General features: G+C 38.4%; 2 protein-coding genes across 4 annotated transcripts; one reads left to right on the top strand and one right to left on the bottom strand.

Moving 5' to 3' along the window:
- Nucleotides 1–723: 723 nt before the first annotated feature.
- serinc2l (serine incorporator 2, like) lies at nt 724–9,958 on the bottom strand. 3 transcript variants are annotated; one of them, XM_079240703.1, is made up of 10 exons: nt 9,846–9,958; nt 8,854–9,015; nt 8,380–8,567; nt 8,194–8,273; nt 5,404–5,541; nt 4,922–5,091; nt 4,586–4,676; nt 4,012–4,162; nt 3,043–3,252; nt 724–2,446 (listed from the first exon to the last, which is right to left on the bottom strand). In XM_079240703.1, exons 1-10 carry the CDS (start codon nt 9,882–9,884, stop codon nt 2,308–2,310), a joined length of 1,368 nt encoding a protein of 455 aa, XP_079096829.1. In that variant the 5' UTR covers nt 9,885–9,958; the 3' UTR covers nt 724–2,307. The 3 variants fall into 3 exon arrangements, with proteins under 3 accessions (XP_079096829.1, XP_079096830.1, XP_079096831.1); XM_079240704.1 differs by having other exon boundaries at nt 724–2,441; XM_079240705.1 differs by lacking the exon at nt 8,194–8,273 and having other exon boundaries at nt 8,531–8,567.
- Nucleotides 9,959–13,555: 3,597 nt separating this feature from the next.
- On the top strand, nt 13,556–16,261 carry stmn1b (stathmin 1b). Its single transcript, XM_079240890.1, has 5 exons — nt 13,556–13,598; nt 15,006–15,050; nt 15,289–15,461; nt 15,578–15,769; nt 15,877–16,261. The coding sequence occupies exons 2-5, from the start codon at nt 15,035–15,037 to the stop codon at nt 15,934–15,936; spliced, it is 441 nt and encodes a 146-aa protein (XP_079097016.1). The 5' UTR covers nt 13,556–13,598; nt 15,006–15,034; the 3' UTR covers nt 15,937–16,261.
- Nucleotides 16,262–16,707: the final 446 nt, after the last annotated feature.

The raw sequence follows: 16,707 nt of genomic DNA, 5'->3' as shown, positions 1-16,707 counted from the left end.
ACTGTGTCCTGAACACTTCCATGCAGTGCCAACATGACTGTGACTGTACCAGCCAAAACTAACATGCTCTGTCTACCAGCCAGCCATGAAGGAAATAAAAGAGACTGCAAGCGCTGGCACCTGCAGCCCTGCCTCTCTATCAGCAGAGAGGACTGGCCAAACATTTGACTGCTTTCACCTAAACCAAGGGGAAAGGTGTTAAACACTGTGAAACGTTCCATATGCTGGGCATCATGTCTGCTGTTTAGCTTGGGATATCAGTCACAGAAATAGAAGTCTTGAACAATCAGTAAAGGTGAGATATCAGTAACAGATGACACACAGCAGCTGGATAGTGGAAAATCAATGTGGTAACCAAACAGCTGGCTTGTTTTTAAGGTGCCTCTATACTGTAGGCTATATGATACATCACGCTCAAGTACAGAACATACTGTGACGTGCCCGTTAGCTCCTCCTTAGACCCTGAAAACGATGCCATTAAACTGAACTCTAATCAGGTGATAAACAAAACAAACTTACAGCCTGCACTGAGTTGATCACTTAAGAGATGTGGGTTTCCATCGCACCAATCATTATATTATTAATACACTCCTCGACTGTGAAAGAGTCACATGCTTCATGTTTTTTTCATGGCTTTTTTTTTTTTTAAACACTCATATTGATTGTAGAGATTCACTGAACAGAAAACGACCACAGTAACCCTTAAACTCTATCAAGACAAAGTCAGACAAACTCCCAACCTTTATTAAAAAGGAGTGTTTATACATTTATTACATTACTGATTCATTTTATAGACCAGTACCTTAAGACATGCAATGACTGACTCACCATGATGTAAGGCAAATACGCACATGTGCATTAGTGACATATTCTTTCTGAAATCCAGGACTACACAAAGGCACTTAATAGTTATATCAAATTTATGATTTAACAATCTATATTCAGCCTAAATAAAAAGTGTTACAAGAATAAAATGCATAATGGTAAAAAACAAACAAACAAGGATTCCACTTCACCACAACACTTAGAAAAACTTCATTGATTCATATGTAGCCATAGCAACAGGATTTTTGATTAATAGGTGCTGCTTGAAATTACAAGATCATGAACACAATAAGAACATGGGAAAAAAAAACAATCTCAGGATTGTAGCAAAAATTGGTTTGGGAAATGTGCAAAATATACAGAACTTATTCTCTTTTCAGTCTTATTGAAATTGAGGTAACTACTATATAATGCATAAGTACTGCACCACCATCACAACCAGCAATTTACCATGAAAGTCAACACATTTTAACAGCAACTTATCATTACTGAAATGCACCATTATTCTTTTGTACAGTGCAACAATTTGAAAAATTCCCTTATTTAGCTTCAGTCACTTGACAAACCTTTGGAAATGATGGCATTCATTGAGAACAAAGGTGGTGAGGTGTTCATGCCATCAGTCCTACATCCTAACCACTGTCCACTACAAGATGCTGTGCATCAATCTGAGTCTCTTTTCTGCAGACAGACACCTATAAAGGTGAAGATAGTTGATCGTGGCTGTCCAATGCTGAATACAGACTTACATGGAAAAGCATAGTGTATAAATTGTCTTAAACTGGAGCAGACAAGGAAGAGCTGAGATTAGACAGGCTGTAAGTCAGAACTCTGTGGCTAAAGGTGGTAATGCATACAGGCTAGCAGCACCAGGGAAGCCCTGTTTTGATCTGCAGGGTGTGCCTTACAAGTCTTATCTAGCTCTTACACTCACCTCACTCTGGGGCTCCTAAGCAGGGCTCCCCTCGCCACCCCCCCCTCGCAGCATAGGAACCCAGACATGGCCAATCAGTGAGGTCTGATAAGAAAGGCCTTTAAAAGGGAATCTGAAAATAAAACTTTTGAAGAACCATAAAAGCACCTTGATGCTGAGTCATAGTGAAAGTCCGATAGCTAAAATTCAGCACAAAGATACGGAGCTCATACAAGCACACATCACAGGATAGAAGAACAGCCTATCAATGCAAGTCATTGGCAGATAAAGAACTCCTTATGGCTGTAATTTTTATCGAAAAGACTAAACATAATCAGTGTAAACTTCTGAATTTGGGTAATGATTATTGTACTTAATAACCCAGCATAAGTAATAAAACAGCACAAGCACAAAAATCGAATGGGTAAATAATTTTTTGGGAGGAAAAAAAAACAAACAAAAAAAAAAAAGAAGTCTCAAAGATATTTTACTATATCCTTCTTATCATCCTTCAAATTATGTAATGCACGAAAACCCCCACACAGAAACATCCTGAAGACATGGCGTGCTCAGCTGAAGTCCCTATCGGGGAAGATAAGGGGTGCAATGAGGGTCCAAAGGTAGAGCCCGAGACCGAGCCAGCTAGAGCTCATCTTCACCCACACAGCTGGCATACTGCTCTGCATGGACTGGGTGGTGGTGTCTGGTCTGAGTGTAAAACACACAGGAGAAAAAGTAGAATTTAGTTATCACCAACTAAACCCACTAAATGCTCTGACATTCATGAAAATTTATTTTAAGGCACACAAGTGGTCAGAAAAAGCAAAGGTTTGGGTGAGATTTTCCTGGATGGAAATTTTATCTGTGCTCTGAGAACGACTGAGCATGGCACCATCTGGTGGTCGTACTTAAATCTGCAACAACAATTACAAACTAAACATCTCAGAGCTTTTAGTGATGACATATGCATCAAACATTCTGGTGTAATTGCTTTCTCCTTCTGTATTAAAGCTCATCATTTTCTGCTACTAAAAGGGCTATCTTCCATATGAATCTCACACATCGGGCTTGGGTTAAACATTAATGATCTGATCAACTTCCCTACAGGAAGCCCTGCAGCAGAACCAGTGTTATCAGTTGTTCACTGGGGAACTCCACTCTAACAGTGCCTCACAGTGCCTTTAATTCATGGCAGGCAAATACTAAACTTTCACTTCCCTGACATGACTCTGCCTTTAGTCACAACTCCAGTTATCTTCACACAGTTTTGCATTTCCAAATGTCTGTGGGTAAGATATACTCACTGGTACCAGTTTGTAAGAGTCATCATTATGTACAAGGAGGCCAAAAAGAGGTGGAAGTGGAAAAAGGAGTAACTGTAACTGACTGCCTCCTCCTCATTGTCGACAGCCCTGCGTATGCCGTCCTCTCCGACTGAACCCTCGCCACCAGACCCTCTTCCTTCCTCTGTCTGCATCAGCTTGTTCACCTGTGCGTTGCTAGATGAGCGGATGCTGAAAAACACAAAGATGCAATTAGGGCTGGGCGATATGACCAAAATCTCATATCCCCATATAGCTCATTTTGTTTCCCCATAATGATATACAGAAAGAATATAAAATTGTTTGTGCAATTTTGTGTCAGTCATTAGTTGTTTGTCAGAAGTGCTTGGCAACGGCAGCAGTGATCTCCTTCCATCTGCGGGAACTATGGCTGTATGGCGTTTGAAATTTATTATGAGAGCTTTCGCCACCACTTGACGCTGCTTTCGCTTGTTGACTCCATCCTTTATTCTGTATTTTTTGTCCTGATTTTGCGCAGATTATAAAATTAGTTGTGTTGAATCCATTGTTGGGACTGTGAGCTAGTCTGTTGTCGGTTCCACATCGGTCTTTTTATATCCAAACCGCATCCATGCAACAGAAATTTCCCCTCTTTTATAAACAAGCTCATCGGTTTTGGTTGGCTGGTCATTTTTTATTGAATTACCCTGCTCTGAAATACATCTGCTACTGTCTTTCTCCACATTTGTTTGTTCATTTCTTGCAGCGTGCATGCCATAAAATGCACCTTGATGTAAAATACTGCAGTAAAGCACCTTATTGTGTCGTAAACGATAGAGCGTAATATAAACAATAGACATTTTCTCTCGTCCAAACAATATATATCATCATATCGCTCAGCCCGAGATGCAATTTAGCAAGAGTTCAAAACACTGCAAAATCCTAACAGTAAAAAGCATATTTAAATTGCTTGAGTTCTGCTAAACTTACCTGGCATAGAGGGTGCAGAAGAGGAAGATGATCAAACCAACAATGCCCTGAGCATCCCACCACTGCACCCGTTCTGGAGGGCTGTTGCCAGGTATTTCAGTGGTGCTAACATTTGAGACCAGACTCAGTAAGCTGGGGTTACACTTGCGATCTAGAATACATGGATGATACACACACAAACACTTAATCAGAAATGTAACACTCATTTTAAAGGGATAGAAAAATGTAAAAGTGTAAAGTGCTCCTGTTCCGAGACATAAATCCGAGACTCTGATATTAATATACACACACATATAAACATAAACACACATACACTCATTGCATCTCTACTCATAACTATCATCCACTTGGGAAATGGCAGATTGCAAGAAAGACACAAGGTAAGTGAGCTAAAATGAGCTACATCAGCTGTTTGTTGCTATGCTGTGCCAGTTAAAATTCACCTCTATGATCAGGAAGCTGCAGAAGTTTAACAGCAAGTACATATATTGAGAGGATACAGTGAGCATTATCACAACTTAATATGTCCACAAAGCTTTGGAACAGGATCAGAATGAAACATCCAGAAACTCACTTGGATTGTTGGTCATTGCAGACCAAGTGACGTACATGGTGTAAAGGGAGATGAGCGAAGCCTGGAGCAGACCAGAGTGAGGCTGTACTTCCTGTCATCAACAGGATAAAATCATTTCATAGGGTTAAATATAACAAAGAAGATATGTCACTAAGTATGTACATCCTTTATATTGTTGGTATTAAACATAGACTGGGAAGAAAAGCAAAACTGTACATTTACAAAGCAATGAAGAGAATAGACAAGCTTTTACTAGTAAGAAATTCTTTGTTGAAATCTTTCTTATAAACAGTGGTTGAAGACAACAGTGGCATCGCCTGCAGTGTGAGACTGTACCTGTATCTTTGGCAAGATGGAGACGATGGAGATGATGATGCAGAAGATAAGGTTGAGGCTGATGAAGACTTTGTGCTCTGTGCAGTCATCTGTCTGTGTGTAGTAAACGTAGAAAAGCACCACAGCAGTGAAAGCCAGTGCATAGTGGAGCACAGTGAAAGACAGCAGTCCTGGAATTTAAAGAAACATACAGAACAATAAATGACAGCTATCAGACACTGAATTTAAGGGAAAAGTCTTAACTGTCTGAACCAGCAATGTCACAATTTTAGGTTTAGGTTTTGGTGTAACTACAGCACAAATTTCAAAGTCTAAAAAGCTAAATCAAAGCAGCTGAATAAATGTGTTTGCATTTTAAAAACAGGACAACCATTCTGCAACATGACATATGAACATATAAAGTGTTTCGACAGTAGATCAATGATGCTACGAGCAGCTATACTATAGATACTTTAGCATGAACAGGCTGGTATTGGCTTCACCTGCAAACCAGCATTTGTTGTCAGTTTCTTCAGCATTTTCCACCCAGATCTTGTTCCAAGAGTAGGCAAAGTCAATGAGGAGGATAAGCTGAATGAGAATAAAGATGAAAGATCCCACCACTCCAAAGTAAAACCACACTGTCAAGAAGAAATAAACAAGCAACAGATGAATACCATTACTGTTGAACAGTAATATATATGTGTATATACACTTGTGGCAATTAATGATAAAAAGAAAATAATCTGGAAATAAAGCTTGGAAACATGACATCATAGCTAATTTCAGCAGGAGGTGTACAGGTGTCAGATGTCAGTGTGTGTGGCCGCTGCCCTTTGTTTGTACACATGCATCAATCACAATGCTGAAATTGACCAAACTTAAACTGTAAATTTCTGACTGAGCCACAGTCCATTTAAGGTACTGCATAACAGACATGCCTCATACGATAAACAGAATAGTTAAGGTAGCAGGCAAAGAAAAAATTGCTTTATCAAAAGATGTCATGGACACATTTGCATTAACGTTTTAGAGGGAAGACTTGGCCCAATTTAGAAGGGAATAATACGTTGTTTTTTTTCTGGATTGTCCTTCTCAAAGTGTGCAGGCCATGGTGCATTTTCTCTCCTAGAAGTAGAATTAAAGTTTGAGAGGAAACAGGTGACTGACGTTAAATGTAAGACTTACAGACATCAAGTTCTCCTTTAATGCAAGATCACTGAAGGACTCAACCGAATTGCTTTTCATTCTGGTGAGTGTAAACAATTAAAACCCTTTAGTGCTGACTTAGTTTTGAAACAAACTTGGCTAAAACCAGTTTTGAGAAAATGGCTTATAAAGCTGCTAGTGATAAAGCCACTTACATTGCACATAAATATCTGAACAGACATCAGGATACATTAGTAGAAGTAAGGTGTCTGGATTAAGCATCCAGTCTTTTTTCAGATTTCTTAAGCATCAACACTTTCAACTGTGTTCATATACACTATTCACAAAAAGTTAGGGATATTCAGCTTTTGGGTGAAATTTCACAACAAGCCTAAAATGCATTCAAACCTGTACAGGTGAACTTAATGTGATCTTCTCTAAGCTTTTAAATGCACATGTCCAACTGTTAAATGTTTCAATAAATTTTGCACAAGTTGCTGTTCTCTAACAAGGAGCTTAACGGCAAAAATCACGGCAGGTGTGTGATCCTTGAATTGACCAATAAATGTCCTGGTTCAAATAGAGCTGGTGTTTAAACAGTTGTCCTCATCATGCTGTTCACATTTTGACATCATGAGACCAAGACGACACCTAACAATGGAACAACAGTCCCTTGCCATTGTGATGCTTCAAACAGGACGTTCTCAGACAGAAGTGGCCACTGAGCTTGGAGTGTCACAGAGTGTCATCAGCAGGTTGCAACAGAGATATCGAGAGACTGGAAGAGTCACAGAAAGGCCTAGAAGTGGACGTCCTTTGGCCACATCCCGTGCTGATGACCGCTACATTGTGAACACTGCCCTGAGAAACCGGATGATGAATGCCACTCAACTCCAGGCACGTTTAAGAGAGGTGAGAGGCACCCAAGTGTCACGTCAGACCATTCGAAACCGTTTCCATCAGCGTGGTCTGCGTGCTAGACGACCTGCACGGGTACCTGACCACACCACCAGGCACAGGCATCATCGTCTTGCATGGGCCAGGGAGCATTTACGCTGGACGAGGAACCAGTGGGCCTCAGTGCTGTTCTCTGATGAAAGTCGATTCACACTGAGCAGAAATGATGGCCGGCAACGATGTTGGAGACGTCAGGTGAGAGCGCTATGCATCAGCCACTGTTGTCACCAGGCGAGCTTTTGGTGGTGGCGGTGTTACAGTGTGGGCAGGGGTGTCCACTTGTTACAGAACTGCCCTACACTTTGTGAATGGTACAGTGACAAGCCCATACTACCTGAATAACATCATTAATCCAGTCATTGTGCCCCTACATGAACAGCACAGGCCTAATTTCATCTTCATGGACGACAATGCTCCTGCTCATCGAGGCCGCATCATCAGGGAACGGCTGTTGGAGACTGGTGTACCTCAAATGGAATGGCCTGCACTCTCTCCAGACCTGAATCCCATTGAAAACCTGTGGGATCAGCTGAGCCGTCGTGTAGAGGCTCGAAACCCTGCACCCCAGAACCTCAATGACCTGAGGGCTGCCCTTCAAGAAGAGTGGGATGCCATGCCTCAGCAGGCAATAAGTTGCCTTGTGAACAGCATGAGACGTCGTTGTCAAGCTGTAATTGATGCTCAAGGGCACATGACCAGATATTGAGACGTTCAAATTTTTTGTTGTGGTGTAACTACCATTGTTGTTACCTTTTGTGTTGAATGAATTTTTTGAGATGAGGAAATCAGTAGTGCATCCTTCTACTTAAATGTCTTACTTTTATGATATTATATCACTGCAGCATGAACATATTGCATTTTCCATAAATTTCACCTGAAAGCCAAATATCCCTAACTTTTTGTGAGTAGTGTATTTATTTATTTTTTTACCTTCTCTTACCAACTGATTGAGGCAGTTATTGGACAATGCAAGCGCTCTAAGTACAAAGTTAATCAGCATTATGGTACCGCGACAAAGTTTGTGGCTTAACACTACATCATTCCTTAATTCTATGGAGAACATGAAGCAGCATAGTGTTTTATGTCCCCACAAAAGTATTGTGTTGTAATGTCAGTTTCCTTGCCCCTTTTTTTTTTTTTAGCTTTTTTTTTTTTTCTTTAAATCTATAACTCAAAAAAGATAGTACCAGTATGAAATGTCCCATCAGGGATGAAAAAGGCTCCCACTGTAATCCCAATCAGGATCAGAAATTTAAAGAACCAGAACCTGCAATAAATAGCCACCAAAAAAAAAGTACCATCAGCACAGAAAACATTCACAAATCAGCCACTATACTCTGTCCACTAACTTCTGTGAACAACAGAGCTCTTACCCGTTTTGGATAGCTGCACGCGGGTCTTTGCTGTTACGGACGCGAATCATTATGGCAGAGAACAAAAAGAAGAAGCAGGCCATGGCAAAGCACATACGGTATACAGACTTATAGCCCACAATGACGTCACAGTTAACATGATTTTCAATACCAGGTATGGTTGTCCCTCCCTGGCAAAATCCTGGGATCTAAATAAATAAAAGGTAGAAAACAGATAAAGTAGGCTAATAAACTACTTCACTGTTTTAACCATAGAGGATATGTGGCAATAGTTAAATATACAAATCATTTCCTGTGTACAACAGATGATTCACTATAGATTAGTCAAAACATCTCTCTAACCTCCAATCATACAGAAAGTAATGAATCTTTTTTGTATTCAGGAGAGCATATTTCATAGGAAACACGTGGTTCAAGTAGCAATTAATTTTTTTATAAATGATAAGATGGTAGCATTAGGAATGCTGATCTCACTTTGCGGAGTTGTGTTTCCATTCCAGGAAGGATCATGATGACGGACACCATGGTTCCCAGCAGTAAGAAGAAAGAGAACACCAGCCGTGTGACTGTGGAGTTATTGGAGGAGGGACAGCAGCCACACAGAAGACATGGAGCTGAGCCACACAGACATGAGGCCTGTGAGGGATGAATGAGAATAAAAAAAAAACAAAAACAAGCAGTTAATTCTATAAACAAAAGTTTTAATTAAAAAAGTAAATCAATAGCTAAATAATTCAGTCAGATGCTTTCTTAGTCATAATCCACATCTTAAATGGGTCATGTTCCACATACTTGACTGGTTAATTATTAATCATGATGGTGAATTTCCAGTACAAGATCTAAGACGATACTGGCATATCTGTCTAAAATATTGAAATCTATAGAAAAATCTAGCAACGTGGCTCTAGAGATAAAATAAATCCTGAGAAAAACTGATCCATGGTTTGTATAATTACACTGTTAATCCACAGAGAAAATTACAGACTCCACCACTGTCACACAGCAGTGACCTCTCCTCCCAAAGTGAAATGAATTAAACTTAAGCTTAGTCCAACAGGACTAAAATAATATATTTTACATTTAATATGTCCACATTCAGGTGCTCCAAATATTAAACACCTAAATTAAGTTAAATATTTCTCACGCCACCGTGTTATGGGCCTGCTCTGTTCCGACATTTGCTCTGCCTTTATTTGTAGACAACTATTAACTAGCCTCCCAGCTACCTTCGTTTAGCATTTACGAAAAGTAGAGGTTTTATCCAGCTAGATTGTCCAAAACCTTACTTTCTAACTAGCTTCTGGTGGTTGAAAAAAGAGTTTTAACGTAACTGTTAGCTATGATGTGGTAAACACTTGATTATCACTTGACGTTAGCTTATATTCCCAGTGTTTCATTTGGCAGAAGGAAGAACACAGGTCTGTTTAAAGTACAAGATAACACTGAAATGAACATGATATACTTACACAGCTAGCTAACGAACACAAGGCTAAACAAGCCCCCATTCTGCTGTAAAAAACTGAACTTTAAATATCTCCTGGCGTCTTCTCCAGTGCTGTCACAACGAGCCGGAAGTTTTTGTTCTGTTTTCAAAATAAAACTCCACGGTTATAAACAGTGTTCTGTTTTTCTAAATAAATCTCGACGGTTATAAACTGTGAAAAGATTCTTAAACCCAGCCTGTGGTCTAAAGTTTGTGCCTATGACAGGTGAAATGGGGATGGATGACTATATTTGGAAAGAAGTAATCTAACGCAGAAATCAAGAGGGTGGTCTTTAGGTCTTGGGTTTTAACATTTCAGTCCAGGCTCTACTATAATTCATAAAAGTACTGCAACCCATAGTGTTGACCATAAAAATATTTCACCAGCACACAAGCCACACGCTCAACACTGCTGTTAATCCCCCAAATGCATTTAAATACTACTGTATCGAGTAGTTTTTTTAAATGACATGTTGAATAAGTATTTGCAGGTTCTTCTCATATCCAACACAAGGAAGCAGCATTTCACACTTATTGGCCTTTTCTAATAATACCATCTCACTTTAGAGGGATTTTGTAAACTATTGTCACAGATCAAATAAACATTTGAAAGTCAGCAGAAGTCAGCTGTCTTGACCTGTTGCTAAAGTTTCACACAGTTTCAGCTTTTAATTGAATTCAGCACTAGAGCACTTTATTGAGGATATTTAATTCATTCATTCAATTCATTCATTTTACTATAATCCAATTCAGGGTTTACGGGGAAGCTGGAGCCTATCCCAGCAGTCTTTGGGATAGGCTATGGGTACAGGCAGGGAACACCCTGGACAGCTCGCCAGTCCATCGCAGATTGAGGATATTTGTGTATTGAAATTATTTGGAAAAAATTAGTTTCAGAATGACTGGATGAACGACAGGGGGTTATTTTAGACAATAATATTTAAGTCAATGATTATTTGAAATCTCAGTTTGAATTATACTTTATCTGTGCTAAGCACGATAACAGAGAAAAATAGAACATTTGGCATCAACCCCTACACCTTCTCCTTAATATGTTTTTAAAACTAAGATTAAACAAAACTGTATTTGATGTTCCTTTGGTCATGTGTGCATGTATTTTTTAAACATTAGTAAAACTTTATTACAGGGTTATTTGTATATTAATGCACTAACCAAATAAAACATTATTTTATTTGGTCAGTGCATCAATTTTTCAGAAAATGACATATACGTTATCTAAAAGTATAGTAGTATAACCTTGAATTTACCCTTGGGGATAAATAAAGTATCTTTGATTTGATTTGATAAAAAATAGGAAAAATCAGGAGGTCTCCGGTTTAAATATTTTTCTAGCACTAGAACAGAAGAGTCTGGGAATCACGGAGGTATACTTAATAAACACAAGTTTTGTCATTAATCTGACTGTTGTATAAAAAAAACTAAATTACTGATCTGAGACCCAAAGCAGAGTAAACATATCTACAGGGGTGCTAAGAGATGCCATATTTATGGTACAGGTGCCTGTGCTGTTTTATCTGCAGCTTTCCGGTATGGCAAATAAAAATAATGTTCTCATTGGTTTGCCAATGGCAATAAACAAACTTTTATAGTAAAACACAATTCATGTTTGCATATTTTAGAATTAAGTATGTACCCAGCACAATAAAAGAAGACAATCACAACTCTCAAATAAAGAAAAATAAACTTTCACATTCACAAGAGAGGTAATTATAAATAGCTACAAGGGTGCTAAGAGATGCCATATTTATGGTATGGGTACCTGTGCTTTTTTTTTTTTTTTAATCAGCAGCTTTCATAGTATATATAACATATGTTTGACCAAAATAATACCATACATTCAGCATTTACTATGAGTTTCATCCTTCAGGAACGTAACTTCACCTCAGCAGACATTTTTCACTTTTTGCTTTTGTAAATGCAGGTTACAAGGTAAACAAACAATAACAACAAAAAAATCCTACAACCAGCCTCTGTCAGTTCATTGGCATATCTAACTGCTGTAAGGTTTCTGTTTTCACCTCTTTGTTATGGCAGTGAGAGTCTAACTTGGCTGACAGCAGCTGGCAGCTGATATCTGCCTTTCTGCTTTATTGTTCGTAGGATTCAGCTGACAGGTTTACAACCTCCCTCTCATGCACAGCCACTAACTCATCATTCAAAAGATGACAATAACAACTCTCAAATAAAGAAAAAATAAACTTTCACATTCACAAGAGACGTAAGATCAGTGCACCATGAAACAATACTGTTTCATGGTGCACTTCTCAGTAAATTTCATTGTTAGTGTTAGGGTCTGTATGGTATTGATGATGGAAGGGAGGGCTTGACATTATTGTTGTCGATGAAAAGGGGGCCCTGCAGAAAAAGTTTGGGAACCACTGATTTATAGTCATGTAGAAGATCTTCTAGAAATCCATGTGCATCTGTGCCCTCTCCATAGTCTTAACACACACACAGAGATGCCATTGTGATTATTCACAAGTGAGAAAACATTCAAGACAGTTTCCAATCTTCTCAGAAGTAGGTGTCCAAGTTAGTTTGGCTCAAGGTCAGATTGTGTAATCTTAAGAAAAACTGAGTCAACAGGGCTCAGTGAGAATGTTTTAAGTAAAATTAGAAATCCACTGAATTTCCAGATTGCCAGGAAGAAGTTCCCTTTTTCTGAAAACAATATGAAAGCACAACTTATGTATGCAAAGCTGCATCTAACAAACCACTGGTCTTCTGTAATTTGGATAATGCTGTTGTATTGTAATTGAAGCTATTATTTGATCAATTTGTTGAGTTGTAGAGGTATAATTACAAATAGAAAAAAAAAGAACGATAATTTTTGAATATATAAGAAAAACGAGTTTATATGTTTGGCTGTAATGCACAGTTGGGAAGATCCAAACACAAAAAATACCTCTAAACAGAAAATGTGAAATGCAGTGCTAGAGTGATTTACCAAGAAGGCTGCATGGTGGCATCATTGTTAGCACTGTGGCCTCACAGCAAGAAGGTTGCTGGTTCAATCCTTGGCTGGGGCAGGATTTGGGCAGTGGCCTTTCTGTGTGGAGTTTGCATGTTCTCCCTGTGTACTCATGGGTTCTCTCCAGGTACTCTGGCTTCCTCCCACTGTCCAACAATGAACTGTTAGGTTAATTGGTTACTCTAAATTGCCCATAGGAGTGAGTGGTTGTTTGTCTGTGTGGCCCTGCGATGGACTGGCAAGCTGTCCAGGGTGTACCCTGCCTTTCACCCAAAGACTGCTGGGATAGGCTCCAGCTTCGCCGCGATCCTTCATCGGACTAGGCAGTTAGGAAAAGGAGTGAACGAATGAGTAATTTACCAAAAGTTTAGCGTCCCAAAAATCAAAACAAACAAATTTATCATAATTTCTTACATTTTTTGAGGATTAACCTAGATCCTCAGATCCGGGAGGATGTAAACCTGTAACAAAAATATTATGCAGTTCAGCTAGCAGCGTCCTACTTTGTTCACTTCTGGTTTGAGGCCAGGATGCCAATTATTTGACTTCCTCCACCTTCCTCCCGCCTGGCGCCTACAGTTCAAACCGCTGCTGTGATTGGACAATTTGGACCAATGACTGCAAACGTCACTGCCGACGTAGCGGGTCGGTGAGTTTGTGCGCGAAGGTGCAGATGTTGGCGGTTTGACTAGACAGAAGAAGAAGGTGGAAAGGTTTGCTCTTCAAGCTGAGCTGCACTTGACGGTGAGAACAATGCTCGTATGTAAATGTATAAGTAGGGTTTCAGACCATTGATTAAAAAAAAAAGCTTTAGTGATTTTAAAATACTTTTCGACCATTTTTGTAGCGCTTTGGGTTCTGTTTGGCTTCACTGAAGTCAGTTTGAGTAATTAACCGTATTAACTGTAATGGCCGCTTTTCTGCAAATGTTTTTCAGTGCATTAAACAAAAGAAAATAACTTTAAAAACTTTCATTGCTCGATAGTGTTATAACATCTGTCTAAGCACTGCCAAATGTTTGATGTATTCAAAGTTTGGGTGAGTCGTATTGTTTTCTGTTATTGTTATGTAATATTGATCCCATATGCAATTAGATTATTTTCTATCTGCTGAACTTTAGCTTGAAGTAGTCAGTTGCTTATTTATCTTTGGCCTGTTGTTTGACATCATGTTTATATTCATTTTTATGAAATTTTGAAAATGATGGCTACTTTTCTTTTCCAGTTGTGTATGTTTATGCCTTGCAAAACTCGTGCGCCCCTCCCCCACCTTTTTTCTCCTTTCTTTCTTTCCCTGCACCCATTGCAAAACGCATGTGCAACCTCCAGCAGAGGGGACACAAAGTCATGAAGTCTTACCTCAGGGATAGCCAACTAGTCAAACAGTTATGGAGTGACCATTTGTATATTGTGTTTGAACATGGTTACCAGACAGGTAAAGAACTTGTTTTACCTGTATTTACCATGTAATGCAGTGACTGGTGATTAAACACTTTGTGAAATTGCATTGTTTTATAGCATGCTACAGTATAGTACATGCAATATTACTGTTACTTTTGCTGAAAAAATTATTAAAGGCTGAGCACTTTTCTTTTTGTGTTGTAATCATTCTGGACTTTTTTGTTTAAAATGTTTTAAATTTCTTTCAGATTAATAATTTAAAAAAAAAAAAAAAGAAAACTCATCTTGATATACATTGTTCATCTCACTTTGAAATGCCCACTTAAGAAGCTCTAACACAAATACACAGAAGATTTTTTTGGTTGTACTGTATTTTCTTTTTTCTTACCAAATGACCCTTCTCATGAATTTTCTCACCTTGAATAACAGAACATGATATTCGTTTGGTGAAAATTTATTATCTTTCTCTCTTCTGTTGTTAGTTGCTTGAAATATAACCATTGTTACTTGTTGTGTGTGACCTTAACATTAAAACGCATTTATTTTTAAAACAATGCTGATGTTACCAACTTATTTATGAGGGCTCTGTGCTGTTTTGACTGTAGAATTAGAAAACATTCAACAATTGATAATTTGTCAAACGTGAGCTGTCTCTTCATTATGTAGCATTCTTTCAAGTGAGACTTAATTTTCAGGGTGTACAACTAGAATGACATAGCTTCACTTGTTTTTGTTTTTCTTTTTTTCCCAGCAGGAGAATTAAAGACACATTTTGCAAAAATGGAAAGCTGCGGTGGTAAGTTTAAATTATTCAATTACAATTGTCATTTTAAGTGCACCTTGAGTTTACACAGAAATGTGCAAGGTTTTAACTGGAACACAAATAAGACTGTCAAATTCTAAATATCTGATTAAATGATTTGAATCATGGCAGTGTAATCATCCCCTCATAGTTTACATGGTCCCAGATCTGTAATACAGTAAATGACCAATCGTTGCACCATTGGAAACTAGATACATTTTCTGATTTACAGACTTTCAAGTGAAGGAGCTGAACAAGCGTGCATCAGGGCAAGCATTTGAGGTCATCCTGAGCCCTTCAGTCCCCGACGCCAAGGTGGACTTTCCATTGTCCCCCAACAAGAAGAAGGAAACATCACTGGATGAGATTAAGAGGAAACTGGAAGCTGCAGAGGAAAGACGCAGGGTATCTAGAACAGTAACATGAAATGCATGTAGAGAAAAAAACTAGTTGAATTTGTGTATTGAGATCAATGCTCAGTTAACTAAGTGACCTGAGTAGCTCTTTGGTGTTTTTGTCAGAGTCACGAGGCCGAAGTGTTGAAGCATTTTGCAGAGAAACGAGAGCATGAAAAAGAAGTCATCCAGAAGGCCATGGAAGAAAGCTGCAACTTCAGCAAGCTGGCACAGGAGAAACTCAATCAGAAGATGGAGGCAAACAAAGAGAACCGCACTGCACGGATGGCAGCTCTCAATGAGAAGTTCAAGGAGAAGGTAAGCTCCTGGTCCTGCACCAACATTTCTTTGGGTTTAATGTTGGAAAAAGAAACAAAACTAACACTGAGATTGTCCTTTTTTTTTCTTTTTGTCACACTTAACAGGACAAGAAGCTTCAAGAAGTGAGGAAGAACAAGGAGTCAATGAAAGAAACTGAAAATTAATTTGTACATGGTCTTGAAAGCAGTCTTTACAAGTCCAAAGATAAGCTATATTTTCGTATCTGAAATTCTTCCCAAATCTTCATACTGTTAGAAATCCTGATGCTGTTCGTTGTTGGTTAGATTTAGTGTTCGTGTATTCTGACTTTTATTCTAGTAGATTTCTCTTTGGCAGCTGGTTACATTTTATCTTTTTATAAAGGCATTTGCTTGTGATAAATTGGTGATTATACTTATCAAGATATGATCTAAATGGTGAATAAATTTGCAAGTTTAAACTTAATACAAGACTTAAAGACTGCACTTAATAGACTTCAGTCATCTTTATTTCCCCAATTCAGAATGTAAATTGTCCAGGACGGTTGAATATATTTACCTTGATACAGCATGAGATGAAATATTTTTGTATTGCTTGACGATCAAAATTCTGTTTTTAGAAGTGAGCCCGTTTTAACATCTTCACATGACCGCTGTATTCAGGTACGGTGCTTGCCTATTAAATACTTTCACATTACTGACACCTCGTGGTGGGTTTTATTTACTGCAGAGAAAGGATTCGCTCCGAGTTCTACACAAACACAAATTTTAATGTCAAAGTTGAAGACTTATTTAAAAAACAGGAAACAAAAAATTTACTTCTTTATTATAATAGAATATTTATGTTATGACATATATAACATCAGATAACATATAGATAACTTTGCTGAACAGCTACAAAAAAATATGAGTAAAATGATTTTTTTTTTCTTTTTTTGAAAGGGAGAAAAATATTTT

Source organism: Telmatherina bonti (genome assembly GCF_933228915.1).
Source record: "Telmatherina bonti genome assembly, chromosome: 5".
NCBI classification, from domain to species: Eukaryota; Metazoa; Chordata; class Actinopteri; order Atheriniformes; family Telmatherinidae; genus Telmatherina; species Telmatherina bonti.
The sequence above is the reverse complement of the archived record's forward strand: the minus strand, read 5'-3'. Positions and strand labels throughout refer to the sequence as shown.

Excerpts from the sequence above, each read along its gene's own strand:
- serinc2l (XM_079240703.1), bottom strand. The coding sequence starts at position 9,884 with ATGGGGGCTTGTTTAGCCTTGTGTTCGTTAGCTAGCTGT. Across the intron at positions 9,016-9,845 it reads TGTGTTCGTTAGCTAGCTGT|GCCTCATGTCTGTGTGGCTC; the intron begins GTAAGTATATCA and ends CATCCCTCACAG. Across the intron at positions 8,568-8,853 it reads TGGAAACACAACTCCGCAAA|ATCCCAGGATTTTGCCAGGG; the intron begins GTGAGATCAGCA and ends TTATTTATTTAG.
- stmn1b (XM_079240890.1), top strand. Across the intron at positions 15,462-15,577 it reads CTGCAGAGGAAAGACGCAGG|AGTCACGAGGCCGAAGTGTT; the intron begins GTATCTAGAACA and ends TGTTTTTGTCAG. Across the intron at positions 15,770-15,876 it reads ATGAGAAGTTCAAGGAGAAG|GACAAGAAGCTTCAAGAAGT; the intron begins GTAAGCTCCTGG and ends CACACTTAACAG.